This window comes from Carya illinoinensis, chromosome 5 (genome assembly GCF_018687715.1).
Source record: "Carya illinoinensis cultivar Pawnee chromosome 5, C.illinoinensisPawnee_v1, whole genome shotgun sequence".
Classification (NCBI taxonomy): Eukaryota; Viridiplantae; Streptophyta; class Magnoliopsida; order Fagales; family Juglandaceae; genus Carya; species Carya illinoinensis.
In genome coordinates this window covers 38,174,588-38,196,540 of record NC_056756.1, presented here as the reverse complement: position 1 = coordinate 38,196,540, position 21,953 = coordinate 38,174,588, and the positions used below count along the sequence as shown (strand labels likewise).

Sequence of the window (21,953 nt, the reverse complement as noted above, 5' to 3'; positions counted from 1 at the left end):
AATTTAAAATAAAATAACTAATATTTTAATTAAATTAAAATATTTCTTCAGTGAAAATATACGTAAAAAGGAAATATCACAAATAGTATATAAATTTTCAAGTAGAATTATTTGTTGATTAGAGTAGTGTTATTTGAACTTTAACCACTACCTTTAAGAATATAGGCCTAAATGTCCTTTGATAAAGGGAATTGGAGGATCATTTTAAATCCCATAAATTTAAAAGAATTTGGGGTTCGTAAAGTAGCATTAAAATCACATTAAACCAAAACCACTCACCCATGGTAGGCTTGTCACCTAAGAAAGAGAGAGGATTGCTGGAAGTAGTACAACATTAGGCAGTACAAGATCAACAGAGTGCGTACTACAGTCGTTTATCAAGTTTCGAACCAACTACAGTTCCAAATTCCAATGCATTTGAACACATGTACTTGGACTACAAATTAAGGCACATACCACATCTCCTCTTGCTTCTTCGGCTGACTCACATCTCTATCTTTATCCCCATAGAGAAAAAGGAGAAAGTGAGAGAAGTGATGGGTAGAGGTAGTGGTAGGAGACGGAAGTTCAGTCTCGCACTTATCCTTAGCTAAGTGCTTTCAAGAATATATATATCAAGAGGAAGAAGAACAACTCACTCCTTTGAGCCGTCAACATTCGCACAAAAACGCATCATATCTATTTGATTGCTGGTCTTTGAGGGTACCCAAGTAGATGTATGGTGGGCACAACCACTTGACAATATATAATAACAATAGACTAGTGGGTGGATAGATTTTTTTCCACAAATTTAAAAAACTCAAATCTATATATAATATCTTTTTTAAGAGAGTTTTGGTACATACAAATATAAATAAAGTCGCGTATTAATTTACGTATTAATATTTAAAATTTAAATTAGCACTGTTTTTAATAAAATTTATTTTTTAACTAATCACATTAAATTAATGCACATATTAATACGTAGTTGTGCTTACAACTAGATTTTTTTAAAAAATAAATTATTGTAAAATTTGCAAGCTGACATGATTAGATTTGATATATTAGATGAAAATTTTATTTTTGTAAATCAAACGTTTTTCTTATTTAATTTGAATAAAAAATAAACATTAAAATATATGGTGACTTTTTCTTGCCTAAAATGTACATACGGTAGAAGGCTGATGTAATTGCAAAATTTATTAATGGGGGGTTGCTTTTAGAGTTTTTCTTTTTTTCCTTTTTTTTAACACGTGGAGGAAGATTTGATCATTAGTTCTCTCGTTGAGAAATCAAGGTTGCTTTTAGAGTTAGACCTTACATATGCAGTGAGAAAAAGTATGCATTAATTCCTAGAAATAATATTTATAATTTTAGAATGGGTAAGCGTTGCATAATTATAGAAAAAAATATAAAATTTATATAAAAAAAAAATTAATTTTTTAATAATAAATATTATTATTTTTAAATAGTTAGATAACACTTATACACTTGCGATTTTCCGTGAGATTATACAGACTTTCATATTACTTATCATTGGGTAACCACAAAGTGGAGTGTACAGAAATAGAATCACGCGTGATGGATGGAATTCAAGAAGTTTTGTCCTTTGTGTCCGATTTATGATGAAAAAATATATCAAAAGTTATATGTATAATCATTTTTATTATTTTCTTATACACTTTATTGATGTGATTAGTTATGTATTAAAAAAATTAATCCAATCAATCATATTAGTAGAGTGCATAAAGAATATGTAAAAATAACTGTATGTAATATTATTAAAAAAAAAAAAGCTGGTCTACCACCCCACTTGTATCGCTATAGTGTACCACTAAGTAATTTTTTTTTGCTTAGTGATTAAGGAAGTGATTTTAAGTATATTGATATATTTTTTTATTTAATGATTAAAAAAGTGATTAAAAAATATTAAAAAAAATTAAAAAAAAAACAACTAGACGGCATGCCCAGCCGTATTGTTGGGGTCTTCGGTCAAACCCCCAAATACTAAGGGTTCTATCCTCTCCTTGTTGCTCCTCAAGTGATCGATAGAACTCATTTTCTTGGTGTAGATCACGTGTAGTCCAAAGGGAGCTTGGGTGAGATGAGGCTAGGGTTCAATGGTGGGAAGTATAGATGGTGTTTGGACTAGGTGATCTCGAGTTGGGTGATGATGGTGCACATAAATGTGCCTCTTGAGATACTAGGCATCACTTGTGTGCTAAGGTTTAATGACGAGTGATTTTGGCTAGGTTTTATGAAGAGTTCGAGCTAATGGGGTACACGGTTAGGGCAAAGGTGACTTGTAGAGATCTTAAGATGTAGGAATTGGAAAAATTCCTAAAATGTAGGAATTAAGATCTTGAGATCTAGATTGACAAAGGCTGGCCGAAATTAAATGGGATGGATAAGGGGCTGATTTGTTTTGGTGGAAAATGGAATTTGAGTGAGTCAATCAATGAATGATGACCAATCAAATTATGGATAGAAAATGGAAATGAGAGAAATTAAGATATAGGGTTTCGACCAAGCCAAGGATGCTATGGCCGAATTCCTTAAGGTTAAAACTGACTTGTTTGGTTATGGAGATATGGGAGTGGCGTGTAAGGCTTGATGTAAGGCTAGCGTTTTGTGGTTTATGACAATTGAAGTTGGCATGTAGGGCAAATGAAGGGCTGGGCGAAATGCTTGTTTGGGTAATGGGAAACTTAAAGAAATTTCAAGGAAATCTTATGAACATGTGAGAAAACACATGAATACAAGAGATCTTGCAATTCACAACACAAACTGAAATTCTCAATGAAGGATTCGGCCTCTCCACTCCAAATCAATAAAAGAAAAAAAAAAAAAGAACAAATGAACCAAATAATCTTTGATTCACTAATTGCACAAAGAATTAAAAGGAAACCTCAAATATATTAAAAGATAAATAGAATCACACTTATTCACGAATTGCAAGGTGTGATCCTTCTCCTTGGGGATTCACGAATTGCATCCCAAAAGAGTCCAAGTGCAAAGCACCGAAAATGATAAATCTGAGCACTATGGCTGGCCTAGCCAATCTTCCAAATGACAAAAGATCCTAATGAAATATCTAAAGATCCTATTTATAGAGTTTACAAAGTGGAAACCTCCAAAAGGTCTATAGGCAAATTAAAATAAATAAAAAAGCAAATGAATAATAATTAACAAGTAATTAAATAAAATAAATAATTAACCCATGGTGGTTGTGGCATGCATGGCCCATGGTGGGCTATGGTGGTGCATGACCCATAGTTGGGCTAGTCCTGGTCCGGTCTGTGGCTCGCTGCATAGCATGGCATGGTGCCATGCATTGGTCTGGTGGTGGGCACAACATGGCGCTGTGCGTGGCTTGCCGATAGCGGGTATAGCATAGTGCCAAGCCTAGGCCTGAAGGTGGGCACAAGGTGATGCCGTGCTGCTGTTGTGGTGCCCAGTCAAGTGGCTTGGGTAGTGGTCCTGCATGGCCCGGGTTTGTGACCTGGGCGATGGGCATACATGACCCAAACTGACGGTCTGGGCTTTGGATTGCAAGGCACGGGCTGGAGTCGTGCACTGGATGGCGACTAGCCTCGCTAAGTGATGTTGGAGCACGCATGCTTGCGCGCAGGCGCACACTCAAGGGTACGTGCAAGTTTGCACACATGGTTTGCGCGCGACTAATAGCCTCCATGGATGCTCGCTGCCTGTCATGGTCTGAGCCAAAGCATGCAAGCAGGCTAGCCATGTGACTGTCTTGACCCTGCAACAGCTATGTCGAGGTGTGATCCTGAACAATTCTCTTGAAGGTTGTGACATGTATGCTCCAGGTGGCATAGTAGCTGCACCCTTACTCAAAATATATAGATACTAGATAGGTGAAACGACGTGAATTTATCTTTGACTGAGTTTGATCTCAAGAGAGAGGAGCCATAAATTTTATTTTGGGCCTGGGCCTTGGAAGCTATTATGGAACCTGGGCTCTCCACGTGCCATTCCCCCAAGCAACTCGACTCTGTAATTCCAGCAGAATTAGCCAGGTCCACCCACAATCAAGCCCAAACCCACCATTCATTCTAACATACCGACAACCGTCCGTTTAGGGCATTATAGTACTTTGGTAATGTCCACATTCCGAAGGAACTCTGAACTTCCCACCGTTTCATGTCATCCCCAAGCCGACAGCTTTCTCTTCCAAATTCCAAAACCCTAAACGTAGAAGAGAACCTAGAAGGTAAAAAGTTAAATAAGTTAAATGGGAAGGTCATCGGAGACGAAGTTCTTGCAAGAACTGGTACTGTACGCGGCGAGCGCGGCTTTGAGTTGCCTGGTGCTGTTCGCGGGGCTCCGGCACCTCGACCCTAACCGAGAGGCCTCGAAGAAAGCGCTCGAGCACAAGAAGGAGATCTCCAAGCGCTTGGGTCGCCCTCTCATCCAGACTAACCCTTACGAGGTTTGTTGTTTGTAAATAGTGTTTCCCAGGCTTCCCTAACCGTCAAACTCTGCCTTTCTGTCCTCCTAGGCTCTGTTTATCGTCGTGTTTTGTTTTAGTTTGAGGATTCGCTTGAAGGTTATTATGTTTTTTTTTTCCTTTCCTTTTTGATTGTTTGGATTTTGATATATTGTGGTGAGTCTGAAAGCATGAATTTCTGATTGCATGGATTTTGAATAAGTTTTGCGTTTTTTGGTGTCTGTGGGATATACGAAGCGAGTGAAATGGTTTTATATTACCGAGTACTTGGATATTATATTGATGGAATTCGGTATCCGAGGTTAGAGTTGTACTTTCGGCTCACACTAACAATTCTTGTAAAATGAATTTCCTTATGAGAATGTATTAAAGACCACAATGAGATAATATTTTGATTAAAACTAAATAAAATGTAGTGGGTTTAACACACTCTGTACAAAAGGATTTTTGTTTTGCAATAAGCTTATGCTTTTAAAAGATAAAAAAAAACCCACCCTCCACCCGAACCTGCTGCATTGGATCGACTTTTGGATTGCACGAAGCTGTCATTTCTGTTTTGTGGTTGCAGTTTTCTTTGATGGTTCCTATTCGTGTGAACTGTTTTTTTTATAAGCTATAATTTTCATTTAAAAACACGAAAGGCACAATCCAAGTACATAGAATGTCCAAGCACTTATTGGTGCGGAATGCCCACCATCTTTTTTGTTTAAAGGAAAAATTTTTCTTTAGGAAATAACTTCTGTCGGAAGAGAAATGACCTGGTGGGGATGTTCTATAGCTTGTTGTGGATTAGGTGCTAGGCAGGCTTCTAGAGGTGTACCCACATACTGAATTTGTGTATTCCCTGTGAATACTTGCATTTAGAAGTTAGTATAAAGAATTGCAAATGACCTTTTCATCTCATTTTATGGTAGAGAAATCTCTGTTCTTACTTAAGCATCCATCTCCAAAACACCATTTAGTTTTTCTAGTTATGTGAACTATCTATTACACCCTAAAGATTGATAAAGTTTATGTGGAAGAAAGGTTTGGAATTAACACTAAATAAAGTTTAGAATTAATACTTATAAGAATAAAGGTTTAGAATTAACATTTTTCTCATACTTGATTTGTGTTTTTCTTTACCTACAGGATGTCATAGCCTGTGATGTTATAAATCCTGACCACATTGATGTGGAATTTGACTCTATTGGAGGATTGGAATCCATCAAGGAAGCTTTATTTGAACTGGTGATACTTCCATTGCGGAGGCCTGACCTTTTCTCCCATGGGAAGCTTTTGGGTCCCCAGAAAGGGGTCTTGTTATATGGACCTCCAGGTACCGGGAAGACCATGCTTGCCAAAGCTATCGCAAAAGAGTCTGGAGCTGTTTTCATTAACGTGAGGATATCCAATCTGATGAGCAAATGGTTTGGTGATGCACAAAAACTTGGTGAGTGAAGATACTAACTACACTCCCCCTCTTGGATTTGAGGGTTTTCTTCTGCCCTTTCCAAACATGTATGATTAAACTAAATTATTTTGGCCTGCTAACTTATTTCTCTTGGTCGGCCTCGTCAAAGAGCACGACTTACCCGAGCTATTCGGTTCATTGACCTGAAAACTACAACACTTCATCGATTATGTAAGAAGTATTAAGTTTCACTTTAGTCAGACTGATTGTAAATTAAATGGATTTCTCTCTTAGTTTTGAGATTGCCTAATGATCTTAATTTAAATATTTTTACTTTTTTTTTTTTTTTTTTGGTGATATCAATAGAATGCTCTGGATGATGATGCTAAACTAAGTGGGTTACATTTAAATATATATTTGTTCATTTCACTGTCATCGATCATAAGTGCTGCTGACAACCTACTTGAGGTCAATGAACCGAATCAATTATTATATATCTTGAAACAAGATACAAAACTTTCAAAGACTTGGTTCTAGGTGATCTCAAAACCAAGACGGGAGTCCATTTAAATTGCAATTATTTTGACTAAGTGTATATCTGTAATATAAGAACACATCATACCTAATATATGCTCTTATACAATCACGAACAAAAAGAATCAGTATTGAAACTAATTGTAGATAGTGATTATGCTACTCGAAGTAGTTCTGTCTTCTGTCAAGTGTGGCAGTTTGATTTTGTTGATTCTTAATTTTAAAAACTTTGTCTTTTTATTTCATGCAGTTGCTGCTGTATTTAGTTTGGCCCATAAACTTCAACCAGCTATCATATTTATAGATGAGGTGGATAGTTTCTTGGGTCAGCGTCGTAACACAGATCATGAAGCATTAACAAACATGAAGACTGAGTTCATGGCTTTATGGGATGGATTCACCACAGATCGTGAGTTTGTTTATTTAGACATTGGCTATGCTTATGATTTTCTCTTTAAAAAATAAAATCTGATGGTGGTTCTAAACAGTTTGCATGGTGATGATTAGTTATGTGAAAACAGTGTCTTCTGTTCTGATGATTTCATGTTGTTTTGTAGAGAATGCTCGAGTTATGGTTCTAGCTGCTACTAATCGTCCATCTGAACTTGATGAGGCTATACTCCGACGTCTTCCTCAAGCATTTGAAATTGGGATCCCTGACCGCAGGGAGAGGGCTGAGATACTGAGAGTGATTCTGAGGGATGAGAGGGTTGAAGACGACCTCAACTATGACATCCTATCCAGCTTGTGTGAAGGTTACACAGGTTCAGATCTTCTTGATCTCTGCAAGAAAGCAGCATATTTTCCCATCAGGGACCTACTAGATGAAGAGAAGAAAGGGAAACGTTCTTCAGTGAGTATTATTTTCTTCTTCCAACAATTTTTTTTTTTAATTAAAACTTCTTGGTGCAATGCTTGGGTATGGCAGAGCCTGTTGACAACATATGACGCGTCATATCTTTCAAACTCTTGGGAATTCCCTTGCAATATGGAGTAGATTTATCTTGCGCACTGTAGTTATTGCTTAATCTTAAAGATGCCCATTAAATTCTACTCTCTTTTTGGCTGAGTTTCTTATCTCGCATCTGTTTTGGCAATCATTTCTGGTGTCATAAATTTAATTATTTAAACTCTTTGCTTCTGCTATTGATCATTAATCATTTGCTCGTTTAAGTTCACTGTATAGCTGTAATTCCAGTGTGCAGTCTAGTCAAAGGGTGGGCTTCGGAAGAGCTGTAGGTTCAGACATATTTTTACTTTTTACTAATCACTACGTGTTTTTTGGGGTTGAAAATCCAATTTTAAGAACCATGGCAACAGATTGTTTGAAAATCCAATTTTAAGAACCATGGCAACAGATTGTGTTGTGGACATGAACTGAAATGGAGGGTTGAAAACGTTTGAGTACAGAGTGGACAGAAATTTTGGTATTCTTATCACTCTAGCATTAAAGTCATTAGTTGTTTATATAACTTAACTAAAACAACCATCGTATATCTAGCTAGATGTAATTGACTTCAGTTTTGCATGGTAACAATTCTGGTCGTTTATCTTTTGCTTCAGGCACCGAGGCCGTTATCACAGTCAGATTTGGAGAAAGTTTTTGCCTCATCACGTAAGACGAAAGTAGCCGCTAGTGAGTATACTGGATTAACCCCGCAATCATCTGGGTGGTCCGGGAATAGGGAGCCAGGTGATTATCAGGTTCAAGCGGCAATAAATGAGCTATCTAAGCTTGTGGTTTCCCAGATTTTGAACATTCAATCAGATGGCCAGGAGCCATAGAATGCCCGCATTGAAGCCCAGTACCCTCAATCGAATTTGATCGTTCATTTTCAACAGTAACTTTGGTAGTCATAGAGTATTTGTTGATGGGTTTTTATATTGTTTGTAAACGTATTTAAATTTATATTGTTAACAATATGCTTAATACGGTTCTGCTATCAGTTTTTCTCCATCCTCTTTTGTAATTTTTACAACTTGAACGCGATGGGTGGGCAGCGGAGATGGTTCAACGAAGATGGTTTGTGTCCTCGCGTTTTCCCAACCAATGCAGAGGTGTAAAGGATATTGTAATCTTGTCAAACAAATCTCAGCAGGAACTTTTTTCTCTGATGGAAGTTGGGTTATGAATCCCACATAAACGTTGAGGAATAGCACAATTTACTATTTAGGCTGCAAAGGGCCATAACCTTGAATGGTAAATGTATTGGATAACTCCCAAACATTTGTCTCTTCTAATATTTTCATGGTGCCTTGGATATTCATTTGACAATTTACACGGTTTCTGAAGACTTTGATTCTTGAGAAAATACATGATGGTAATATACCTCTTATGTCAGGCATTGATCTCGCTCTATCTATATGTTATTTAATTGAGATGTGCTACAGGTATAAAGTGTTGAGATTGTTTCGCATTAGTTGTGGAAGGAACTCTGGTTAGTTTATAAATGTGAAGGGAAAACCTCTTGAACTAAATTTTAGGATTGAGAGAGGCCTAAGAGAACTAAACAATTCTCTCGCTTGGAGATTGGTACAATCAATGCATCACTATCTGCCTCCCAAAATTGATATCCTCCACTAGGGGTGGACAAAAACTCTGCCCACTTCGACTCCATAAGAGTTGGGACTCCATCCGAATTTTGTCAAGACCCCAACTCTTATGGAGTCCATGAGTAAGTTATAAACAAGGAGTTGGAGTCGAAGTGTAGATGTGGGCATTCCGACTCCGTCGGAGTCAGAGCCCACTCCTATCCTCCACCTTTGTAACTCATAGTCTCTGTTTTCAAGCTAGAAGACCAATTAAAGTTGTACACAATTTCAATTTTTCAAATGTAACACCCTTTGTCAACATATTAGCAAGGTAAACATGGCAATACAACCTAGAGTGTATACAAAGCTTGTGGTTGCTCCAGTGAAACACAAACATGTTACCTTTTACTATCATCATACTCAGTCTTTATTCAGTACATCCACTTGTTATGCAACGCCTTCTTTCCTTGTGGAAGTTCTGTCAACTCTCATGTTTGATTCCCTAATAAGCAACCTATCTCATCCTTCATGGTCGACTCCCACTTGCTTGAATTTTCATTTTTCAAGGTTTCCTCATAACCATGTGGCTCTCCACTGTCTTCCAACAGAATATAGTTCAAGATGGTTGAGAATTGTTGCGGGGGTTGGATAGTCCTAGTAGACTTGCAAACTGCAACTATAAGTGTGGACGGCTCTAGATCTAATTGTGGAATAATAGGAATGAGTGCATTGGGTCCACTCTCCTCGTTACTCACACCTATGTTTTGCACTATAACCTCTCATAGGTCATCCAGGCTCACGAACTCAGACTCCTAAGAAGTTGCATCAACTATTGTACCAGACCTATCCTTGTACATAACTTTCTCATTAAAAATCATGTTCTTGCCCCTAATGATTTTTCGACTTTGCTTATCCCTGAATTAATAGCCAAATGCCTCATCTCCATAGCCAATGAAATAACTTTTTTTTTATTTGACCTCAAGCTTGCCACAAGCGCCAAAATTAACATGAATGCAAGAAATACAACCAAAAGTTTTGAAACGAGAAGGTTTAACCTCTTTTCTACTCCAAGTCTCCTCAAGCAATCTACACTCTAATGGAACTGATGGTCCTCAATTGATCAGGTAAATGACAGTGCTAATTGCATCTGCCCAGAATGTAGGTAGTAGCCTAGCATGCAGCCTCATGCTTCTAGCACACTCATTGATGGTTCTGCTCATACACTCAGTAACACCATTTTGTTGTGAGGTCCCGAGGATGGTCTCTCCATTCTGATATAATGAGCTACATAGTACTCCTTGAACCCTCCATTAATGTATTCTCTAACATTGTTCGACCTCAAGCATTTCAGCTTTAGGTCTATCTCTATCTTAACTAGAGCTTTCAACTTTTTGAACACATTAAAAACGTTAGATTTTCTGCTAAAAAAGTAAACACAATTCCTGCTATGGTCGTCGATGAATGTGATGTAATACCATGAGCCTTCAAGAGACGGCACCCGAGAAGGCCCCCACAAGTCTGTGTGTAAAAGTTCCAACTTTTGATCTCAGTGCCTATCACTTTTCAAGAAACTTACCTTCTTTTGCTTCTCCAGTATACAGTTTTCATACATACATAGATCAATTCACTTTAGTTCCGGTAGCTTTCCTTTCGACAGTAATTCTTTCATGCCATTTTGACTCATATGGCCAAGCCGACAGTGCCACAACTTTGTAGTGCTCTCTATTGCAATGGTAGCGATGGTGTCACTTGATTGTGATGTCATGTACAAAGTACCGATCTTCTTACCTTGAGCCAACACCATTGCTCCTCCAGTAACCTTCCACGTGATATCAAAGAGCACTACTAAGTGGCCACAATTGTCGAGTTGTCCTACAAAGATGAGATTTTTCTTCATCTTGAGAATGTGTCTGACTTTATACAAAGTCCACACATTTCTGTTAGGAAGGACAATGTCAACGTCTCTCATTCCCACCAAGTTTAGTACCTCTCTATCAGCCTAGTACACCTTTATGAAGTCACCAACAATTTAGTTCTACATAATCTCTCAATGTGAAAAGGTGTGAAAGGAAGCCCTTGAATTTAGTATCCAATCATCGATCGAATTGTAAACTGCAAGTTGTAATGCATCATGTACTTTAGTTACCACGTTTGCACTATCATTCTCCGTCTTCTTCGAATTTTTACAGTTCCTTTTTATGTGACCAATCTTGTCATAGTTCCAATAAGTCACCAACCGTCCAGGCCTTGACTTGCTCTTGTCCTTGTTTCTTGATTTTGATCTACCTCTAGTTGAGTTCTTGTCTTGGGTTCCTTCCCTCAGCATAATAAAATCCTCTTCAGCTATGTGGGTGTAGGCACATTGCTGAACCACATAAATTTGTATCGTGTGATTGATTGATTGTTTATTTTTTGTTTACTTTTGCTTTCTTGTCATCTTTTTTCACAATAACTGGTATCAGAATCCAGGTTTACCAATAGTCTTAGGCCTAACAGTCTGTAGGAGAAACGGGTTGTCACTGCTCCAACACAGGGCTCGATGTGTGAGGAAAAAATTGTTAAGGTTGTCCCATATCGGTTGTGGAATGAGCTGGTGGTTAGTTAATAGGTGTGAGAGAAAGCTTCATCTCTTGAACTAGTTTTGAGGTTGAGAGAGGTTTAACACCACTCAAAATAAAAAAGATCCCACAAAAGTAAATTTATGGACTATCATTGATTCATATGATACATTAAATCTATTTTATAATAAAAGTATATTTATAATCTAACGTACTGCATTAAGTCACATAAATTTGTAGATTTACTTTTGCGATATCTTTTTATAACTGAAGCATTTCTCTAGTTAATTTTCAAAGCATGAATTTTGGAATCTGCGATTAAGCTTTCGATATTAACAATAAATTTCTAGTATTCGTCAAAGCTAATGATTCCCATACTGCTATACTTTAGTAAACGACAGGAAGCATTAGTATTGGTGTAGCCAAATGTAAATGCAAATCAAAATTTAGCTAACCCGTAACATTGTCTACATTGGAAGAGACAGAGACAAATTTTTTGCTTACAAACTATAGTAATTCTACATATTTGTATGGTTACTGTTCCCAAACATTATGTTAATCATTTATGTTAGTGTGTGCAAAGGCAAATTTTTTGCTTACAAGCTAGGGTGGGTAGATTAAGATTATATAAATTATTAGATTAACTATTATATATATAACCATGTCATTCTTCCGATTATATGATTTTATTAAATAAAAAGTAAATAATATATACAGTTGAGTTAAGCTTATTAAATGAATATATATATATAATAGTTAATCTAATTAAATCAAAGTTATTTATTTATTTATTTAAAATATAAAATTAGCAATCTTACAGCAGTTTTCGAAATGACTAAAATAAATCCAAGAAAAAGTATAGAAATATGACTATCTTTATTATCTGATATTACGACTAATAATGTTGTAAGGTAGATGCATGGCAGAAACTCCACTTAGAAAGAAGTCCTTAATAATTAAAAAATAAAAATATCTTTGACAATTAACATGCATGTGAATCATGTGATTCAAAAGCTGCTTCTTTACATAAAATCATCATGAATCTATAAAATTAATTATAAGCTGAATATTATAGCAGTGAAAGATCACGAATTATATTATGTATAAGACATTTTCGTTTTCAACAAAAAACAAGAGTTTGTTTGGATGAATGTTGAAAATTGAATAAGATATTATTAGAATATTATTTTTTAATATTATTATTATTTTAAGTTTTAAAAAAATTATTTATTTATTATATTTAATATGAAAATTTTAAAAAGTTGTAACGATGAGATGAGATAAAATGGATTAAGAGTCTTTTTCAAACCAATCGGCCTCTATTATATTTAGCTTTTGACGGGAAAGAAAAGAAAATAAAATGAGAACAAAAATATTTTATATATTGTACTTTTTACATGATTTTTTTTAGCTTCGTTTGTTTTCGCAAATGAGATGAGTTGAGATAAAAGTTGAAAGTTGAATAAAATATTGTTAGAATATATTTTTTAATATGATTTTTGAATTCAAAAAAATTGAATTTTTTATTTTATTTTATATGAAAATTTAAACATATTGTGAGATTATATGAGATTGATAAGATGAGATGAAAATGATTCTGAACCAACTGTCAAGACTTTTAAGTCATAGTTGCCCTTGATCATTGCCCACTTGCTCTTTCAAGGTTCTGAATGTACTTGTAACTCTATTACTTCTTTATAGATAGTGTGCAGAACGGTGGGATTGGTAATATATATATTTTTTTAATATATATATATTTATATATATATATATATGATTGGTATAAATATATATATATATATATATATATATATATGAGATTGGTAATATTGTTTGAGGGGTTTAAGGTCCAAAATTAAGAACCTGCAAATTATGAGGTTGCCCACGTATCACGGGTGGATAGTCCGCCTTAAGGGTAGGCTTGAGACATGAGATGACACATAAAATTCTCGTCTTATCTTATCTCGTTATTATAATTTTATCAAATTCTTACATAAAATATAATAATCAATTCAAAATTTTTAAATCTCAAAACAATAATAATATTCAAAAATAATATTTTAAAATTTTATTTAAAATAAAAAATTCTCATCTCACCCTCCAAATCTACCATAAATATACTTTTCTAAGGTTTATGGTGTACAAATCTTGCCTAAAACCTTTGAAAAAAGTGGTATCTACTAGGGTGTTAAAGTTATTTTAATCTTTTAATCACTTGTATGCACGTGCACTTTAGTTAGGATGTTATTCATTTGTAGTATATGATACTTTTTCTTATGTGAATAATAAATTCAGTCTTCTTTCTTCCATTTCGTGTTTTCTCTCAATCTCTCATCATGGTATCAGACAAAAAAAACCCTAACTCTAAAATTTCCTCAATGCCGTTCTACATCATCAACGTCTTTTCTTATTCAAAATGACTTTTGATTCTACTTTTTCCGCTACTCATCAATTCGAGGATTATTTCAATCCCTTTTATCTTCAACATGGTGATCGTCTTGGTGTTGTTCTTGTTTCTCAGCTGCTTAACGATGAAAACTACCTTACTTGGAATTGATCCATGTCCATGGCTCTTATCTCCAAGAATAAGCTTTGTTTTGTGAATGGTGCTCTGCCACCACCCCCTTCCTTTGATCCGATGCACAGTGCATGGATCTGATGTAACAATGTCATTCTGTTATGGCTTCTCAACGCCATGTCCAAGGAGATCTAACTCTGCCGAGAAGACGTGGAATGATCTAAAAGAAATGTTTGCTCAGAGTAACCATCCTCGCATTTTTCAAATCCGAAAGAACATTGCTTCTTTAACTCAAGAAGCTTTCTCAGTAAGTTCTTATTTTACCCGTTTAAAAAGTTGTTGGGAAGAGATGGTGCATTTTCGCCCTTTTCCTTCATGTTCCTATGGAGCTGTAAAGAAACTTGTTGATTTTCAACAAGAGGATTACGTATCTTGATGGGACTTAATGAGTCTTATGCTCATTTGTGAAGCCAGATTTTACTTTCTGATCCATTTCCCCCAATTAACAAAGTTTTCTCTCTTGTTCTTCAAGAGGAAAAACAGAGGAAAATTGTTTCTGACTCTTTATCTCCTATTGAATTTGTGGCTTTGCTTTCGAACTGTGATTCTAATCGTGATCCTGCTTGAGATTCTAATCATGGATCTACCAGATCTAATGGATCCAAACACAACAAGTCCTCTATTTCTCGAAAAGATCGACCATACTGTACACATTATCGCTTATCAGGGCATACTATTGATAAGTGTTATAAAATTCACGGGTATCCTCCTGAATACAAACTAAAATCTTTAAACCCTAATGTCAATCAGGCCACTGCTAGCCCATCTGTTTCTGATTGAGTTTTAACCCAAAACTTTCATTTTTCTCAAGAGCAATGTAAATAGCTCATTTCATTCCTTCAAAATCATTCTAATGTTTCCTCTGTCAATCAAGTAGGTACAGTTTTTGCACCATCTCCTTCATCCACATCCGATCCTTCTTGCTCAGGTATATATGTTCTTCTTTCATCCATATTTTCTAATCACACTAAAAAATCTATTCCCTCTCAATCTTGGATACTTGATTTGGGTGCAACCGATCACATGATTGGTGCTTTGTCCCTTTTCTCCAATATCAATTCCTTTGTCAACATATCTGTGAAATTACCTAATGGTTCATATACTCAAGTTACACATATGGGCATGGTTAGACTCTCTGATTCCTTGGTTCTAACTAATGTTTTGTATGTACCAGCCTTCACTTTCAATCTAATTTCAGTCAACAAATTAGTTTCACAGTTATCATGTTTTCTCTTGTTCTTACATGATTTCTATTACATTCAGGACCTCTCTAATTGGAGGACAATTGGAGTAGCTAAGCAATCACAAGGATTATACCATTTAATGTAAGTACCAGGCACTGCTTCCATCTCTTGTAAAATTGCTAATACTGATATTTCTTCTCATTGTAATTCTGTTAGAAACAATTCTCACATTTGGCATTACTGCCTTGGACAAATTTTTGCTCCTAGATTACATGATATTGCTTTTGATCTTGGACATATTACATATCAGCATAATAATCATTATGATATATGTCCTTTTGCCAAACAAAAACGACTTCCTTTTCTTTTGAGTACATCTGTTTCAACATCTATATTTGAACTTGTTCATTGTGATGTATGGGGACCTTTTTCTATACCCTCTTATAATGGCTTTAAATATTTTTTAACCATTGTGGATCATTTTAGTAGGTGTATTTGGATATACTTACTTAAATCTAAATCTGAAACTCGATTTTACATACAATCTTTTTTCTTTTTTGTAGAGACTCAATTTCATTGTAAAATCAAAACTGTTCGTACTGATAATGCTTTGGAATTTGACATGAAATCATTTTTTGCTAATAAAGGGGTTATACATCAACTAAGTTGTGTATATACTCCTCAACAAAATGCTATTGTTGAAAAGAAACATCAACACATATTGAATGTTGCTCAAGCTCTTAGATTTCAATCTCATATTCCTTTAAACTTTTGGATTGATTGTGTTTTAACTGCTATTTATCTCATAAACAGATTACCAACCCATATTCTTTCTAATAAGTCACCTTATGAGGTCTTATTTTCTGCTAAACCTCAATACAATCACTTTAAAGTTTTAGGTTGCCTTTGTTATACTTCTATTCTTGGTAATTCATCAACAAAATCTTCTCCCCAAGCTCAAGCTTGTGTGTTTATTAGTTATCCAGTTGGCATAAAAGGGTATAAATTGTATAATATCCATACTCATAAAACTTTAATTTCTCGAGATGTTACATTTCATGAGATTATTTTGCCTTTCAAGTCAATTCTATACACTCTTTGTCTGAAATCCCATTGGATTTTTCTCAATTTGACATGGTTTTACCTACCCTTTTATTAGACACTACTCTCACTCCCTCTCAACCTATTTCATTCTCACCTTCTATTCCTAATACCTCAGAAAATACATCTGTTCCTACTTGCAAATCTACAAGAAATAGGAGACCACCTGATTACTTGCAACATTATCATTGTTCCTTGACAGCAAATAATGAAGTTACTCATTCTCCTCTGGTTGCTGGTTCTTCAATTATAGGTACTGTATATCCTATCTCTTCCTACTTATCATATTCAAAATTTTCTAATTCATACAAACACTTTTACTCTTATGTTGATTCTCTATATGAACCAAAAATTTTCCATCAAGCCATCAAACATCCTCATTGGAGGGATGCAATGGCTGCTAAAATTAGTGCTTTTGAAGTTAATAAAACTTGGGTTTTAACTGATTTACCTCCTGGCAAATAATCCATTGGTTGTAAATAGGTGTATAAGTGCAAGTTGAAATCTGATGATACTGTAGAAAGATATAAAGCTCAATTAGTAGCAAAGGCTTATACTCAACATGAGGGCATTGATTATTTTGATACTTTTTCTCATGTGGCAAAGCCTACTATTGTTCGTTGTTTTCTAGCTTTGGCTGCCATTCACAACTGGGAATTACATCAAATGGATTTAAATAATACATTTCTTCATGGTGAGTTGGATTAAGAAGTTTCATGAAATTACCACCTGATTTTTCAAAACCAGAAGACTCTTGAGTATGCAAGTTTCTCAAGTCCTTGAATGGTTTGAAACAGGCTTCTTGCCAATGGTTCTCTAAGTTCTCTTCCACCTTACTTACTTCTGGATTTAATCAGTCTAAATTTGATTACTCTTTGTTTACAAAGCATTTTTGGTGATTCTTTTATTGCACTTTTGGTGAATGTTGATGATATTGTCATTACCTCTAATAATTCAAATTATGTTGCTGATCTTAAAGCTTTCATTCATTTACATTTTAAGCTAAAAGATCTTGAAAATTTGAAGTATTTTTTGGGGCTTGAGGTGGCTAGATCTTCCAAAGGTATTTCTCTTTCTCAGAGAAAATATGCCCTTGAGATTGTATCTGATTATGGTCTTCTAGTTGGTAAGCTTGTTACTTCTCCTATGGATCAAAACCTGAGGTTGTCCAAAATTGATTCTTCTGGTCCTTTACTTGATGATCCAGCTTCTTATCGACAGTTGATTGGTCGACTTCTTTATTTGACACTCACCAGACTTGACATTTCTTATTCTGTTAATTCTTTGAGTCAGTTTTTGGACCAACCTTGACAATCTCATCATGATGCTGCTATGAAGGTTGTTAGATATGTCAAGGCTACTGTTGGTCAATGATTGTTCTTTCCCAATTCATCCTCTATGCAGCTGAAAGGTTTTTGTGATTCAGACTGGGCCACATATCCTGACTCTCGATGCTCAGTTACTGGTTTATGTTTTTTCATTGGTGATTCACTGATTTCTTGGAAGTCCAAGAAACAAGTAACAGTTTCTAGATTTTCTGCTGAAGCTAAGTATTGCTCCATGGCCTCTACTTGTTGTGAAATAAAACAGCTTCTTGCATTACTTGTTGATTTCAGAATTAATTTTTCTTCTCCATCTGTATTGTATTATGATAGTCAAGCAGCCCTTCATATTGCTGCTAATTCTGTTTTTCATGACAGAACTAAACACATTGAGATAGATTGTCATTTAGTTAGGGATATGATTCAAGCTAGCACTGTAATACTTTACATGTTTCATCTGGACATCAATTAGGTGATTTTTTTATTAAGCCTTTGAGCACACATCGATTCCATAGTCTTCTTCGCAAGCTAGGTGTGCTTGAGACGGCCTCTTAGTGTATTAAAGTTATTTTAATCTTTTAATCACCTGTATGCGTGTGCACTTTAGTTATGATGTTATTCCTTTATAGTATATAATATTTTTTCTGATGTGAATAATAAATTCAGTCTTCTTTTTTCCATTTCGTGCATACTCTCTATCTCTCATCAGTGCCATTTGAAAAATCTACTTGTCTCATTAAGATAGTTCTCAATTTTTTTAAATGACTGCATAAAACTTCAATTCCTTATATTTATGTCGACCATGTACCATAATAGAATATTTATTGGGGTGTTTATCCAGTTTCGTAAGTGGCCAAAATGATCAGTTGTCGATAAAGAATCAAAGGAAGTGGCCAAACTTTCAATGGTTAGGTACGTAGAGACTGTGTAAAAGACATATAGAAAAACAATATGCGGCGTTGAAAACATGCATGAAAAGTTTAGTTTACTTGTTCAAAGCTACCAACTTCAAACGGAGCAACCAATGTGGTGGCTTTTGAGTGCCATGCGATCAGACTTCTCTCTCTCTCTCTCTCTCTCTCTCTCTCTCTCTCTCTCTCTATATATATATATATATATATATAATAAAAATTCATAAAATTAAATTTACAAACTGATAAGTTAAATCTATTTTATTGAACTAAACTCAATTTATATCAGACTAATTATTGATAAGATTTATTATCTTTTCAACTTCTTATAAAAAAATTAAACACATCTCAATTTACTTCATACGTTTTAACCTAAAAAAGTTAAACTCATCTCAATAAGATCCACAAAATATTACTATTTACAACTCAACTCAATTCATCTTAATATTTAAAAGAAAAATACTATAGATATAAAGAAATTCTACATATTGATACGACACACTACCAATATACTACCTGTCCCTCTAATTTTTTTTGTTTCTCTCTTTTTCTCTCCTCTCCCGTGCCCGCTACCTTCCCGCGCCGGCCATGGTGGCACAACAAAACACATTAATTAATGATGTGAAAAGGGTAGAAACGTGACTCATCAATTAATAAATAGTATTTTGATTTTTCTTATAACTAAAAGAGATGTATTGACCGACCCGATTTACAAAAACACATCTCATTCAAATTATACCATTCAATTTTAAGGGAAAGGAAATTACTAAAACAGATATCCATATATGTGTGTATGTATGTAGACATACCCAACAACTTCCTGAATGTACAGCATGATCACCCAATTATATAATTAAAAAGCAAGAATAATAAACAAAATTATTGGAATAATATTGGTACACATTATCTCAATTCTCATCATCAGCTAAATATTTCATAACGTGGTATTAGATGGTTAGAGATTATTTATTATATTTTTTTTATGTAACTATTATTTAATATTATTTAAGTTTTAAATTTTATATAATTATTATTCATTCTTTAAAAATAAAATTATAATAATAATAAAAAGAGTAAAAAGTTGTGTTCGTATGCATTTTAGAAAGCTTTGAACAAAGTACTTAAAAAAACATAAATATCTCATCTATGGTCAAGACCGTTGAATAATCAATGCGCTTCCCTCATTTAATATAGTAGGTACAATGGTCATACATTCACAGCCACCAGCCAAGCAACCAAAACAGAACTCCCAACTTTTGACCTTTTAATTAATTAAACTCGCCGGATCCCGCCGGCCGTGAATGAATATTCCCTTATAAACGCAACCCCCATTAATTCTCATGCTCCATGTTTTCAATTCTCCTCAACCTTCCCCATTTCCTCAGTTCTTGCCCATCTCATCAACCAAACTAGTTTAAATACCTAACCACACTCTCCAAACTCTCAAACTTTGCATCTAAATCATTGTATTTCGTCATAGTTAGTGTGTGTGTGTGTGTATATATATATATATATATATATGATGTTTCTGGGTTTATTCTTCGCCATCGTTTCTTCTTTAATAATTCTTAGGTTCTTGCTCAAAACCTCTATACTTGGCATTTTCTCGAAATGGTGGCGATGTTTCGAAGATTGCTTTCACGTTTACCAGTCTTACAAAATCCCACAGTACAACGAGTACTACCAAGAAAACCAGCTCTACCGCAAGGTTTCTCTTTACCTTAATTCCTTAGCCTCCCTTGACGATCCCGATCTTACGAACCTCAACCTACTCTCCGGTTCCAAGCCCAGCGAAATTTTTCTCCACTTTGATTCCAACCAGATCGTCTATGACAAGTTTTTTAGTGCCAGAGTTTCGTGGACGAACGGATCGGAACGAGACGATGGAGGAAGCAGCAGCAGTACTAGATCGTACGTGCTAAAGATAAGGAGAAACGACAAGCGTAGAGTCTTGAGACAGTACCTGCAGCATATCCTCTCGGTCACGGACGAGATCGAGCAGAGAAAGAAGGAAACTAGATTGTACATGAATTTGGAGCGAGGAAATGCGCGGTGGAGATCGATCCCTTTCACGCACCCGGCGAGCTTTGACACGGTGGTGATGGACGCCGACTTGAAAAACAAGGTGAGGTCCGATCTCGAGCAGTTCCTCAAGTCTAAACAGTATTACCACAGATTGGGCCGCGTCTGGAAACGGAGTTATTTGCTGTACGGTCCTACCGGCACCGGAAAAACCAGCTTCGTCGCGGCAATGTCGAGGCTCCTTTGTTACGACGTGTACGATATTGACATGTCCAAGGTCTCGGACGACTCAGAACTGAAGACGCTCTTGTTGCAAACTACGAGCAAGTCGCTGATCGTGATCGAGGATCTCGATCGGTTTTTCGACGGGAAAGGTTCGAGTACGACGGCAGTGAGCATGTCGGGGATGCTAAATTTCATGGACGGAATTGTATCGTGCTGCGGCGAAGAGCGTGTGATGGTATTCACTGTGAACGGGAAGGACGTAGGTGATCGGACGGCGATCACGAGGCCCGGGAGGATCGACGTACACATCGAATTCCCCTCCTGTGATTGCTTCTCTGCGTTTAAGAGTTTGGCGAGTTCCTACTTGGGAGTGAAGGATCACAAGCTGTTCCCTCAGGTGGAGGAGATCTTTCAAACCGGCGCGAGTCTGAGTCACGCCGAGATCGGCGAGATCATGATTTCGAACCGGAATTCGCCGACGCGGGCATTGAAATCGGTCATCACGGCGCTGCAAACCAACGGTACGACTTCTAATGGTACGGTCGTTCCGGGTTTGAGTGGGAGTGGGTCGGGTCGATCCGGGGATGAGGCGGTTGAACCGGCAGGGGTATTCTGTCGGGAAAGCATTCACACGGTGAGAGAGTTTCGGAAACTGTACGGACTGTTGAAGATGGGAAGCAGAAGAAAGGAGTCATTGGATATGAGTTCGGGCGAGAAGGAAGGCTCGCGACACGACGTTTAACCCACCTATTAACCCGTGATTAATTAATTGGACGATTGTTTTGTTTTTCGTTTTTGTTTAAGCAAACATGTAAAACGGATTAATGAATTGTATGTAATTAGAGAAGTAATTTACTCATAAAAGAATTCCATGAAAGTGAATTTATAAATTGATATAACTTGATACAGTATGTCAAATTATAAAATTATTTTTATTATAAAGTAAATAAAATTATATCAATTTATAAATTTATTTTTATGTAATCTTTTATATGTGTAATGATTCTTATGTAGTTATATCTGTATTCTCTTTAAAGAAATTGGATAGATTTAAGATTCATTTAAAATAAATCATTTGCAAGAATGGAATTTATTATTTTTAAATTACAAATGCAGAACTTGCATATATTAAAACTGTACTTT

General features: G+C 35.7%; 3 protein-coding genes across 7 annotated transcripts; all 3 read left to right on the top strand.

The window, feature by feature from the left end:
- The first annotated feature begins 4,090 nt into the window (after window positions 1-4,090).
- Window positions 4,091-8,492, top strand: LOC122311453 (outer mitochondrial transmembrane helix translocase-like). The gene is made up of 5 exons (XM_043126006.1): window positions 4,091-4,432; window positions 5,582-5,882; window positions 6,628-6,786; window positions 6,935-7,230; window positions 7,941-8,492. The coding sequence occupies exons 1-5, from the start codon at window positions 4,235-4,237 to the stop codon at window positions 8,160-8,162; spliced, it is 1,176 nt and encodes a 391-aa protein (XP_042981940.1). The 5' UTR covers window positions 4,091-4,234; the 3' UTR covers window positions 8,163-8,492.
- Window positions 8,493-13,746: 5,254 nt separating this feature from the next.
- LOC122310920 lies at window positions 13,747-18,164 on the top strand. Of its 5 annotated transcripts, none has more exons than XR_006242700.1 (4): window positions 13,747-14,973; window positions 15,309-15,370; window positions 16,533-16,583; window positions 17,624-18,164. XR_006242700.1 is itself a non-coding variant. In XM_043125183.1 (4 exons), exons 1-4 carry the CDS (start codon window positions 14,071-14,073, stop codon window positions 17,664-17,666), a joined length of 378 nt encoding a protein of 125 aa, XP_042981117.1. In that variant the 5' UTR covers window positions 13,750-14,070; the 3' UTR covers window positions 17,667-18,164. The 5 variants fall into 5 exon arrangements, 3 of the variants coding, with proteins under 3 accessions (XP_042981117.1, XP_042981119.1, XP_042981118.1); XR_006242701.1 differs by having other exon boundaries at window positions 13,750-14,292; window positions 14,920-14,973; window positions 16,533-18,164; XM_043125183.1 differs by lacking the exon at window positions 16,533-16,583 and having other exon boundaries at window positions 13,750-14,292; window positions 14,923-14,973.
- A 1,603-nt stretch (window positions 18,165-19,767) lies between these two features.
- LOC122310917 (AAA-ATPase At2g46620-like) lies at window positions 19,768-21,706 on the top strand. The gene has a single exon (XM_043125167.1). The coding sequence runs from the start codon at window positions 20,083-20,085 to the stop codon at window positions 21,550-21,552; it is 1,470 nt and encodes a 489-aa protein (XP_042981101.1). The 5' UTR covers window positions 19,768-20,082; the 3' UTR covers window positions 21,553-21,706.
- The last annotated feature ends 247 nt before the right edge of the window (window positions 21,707-21,953 follow it).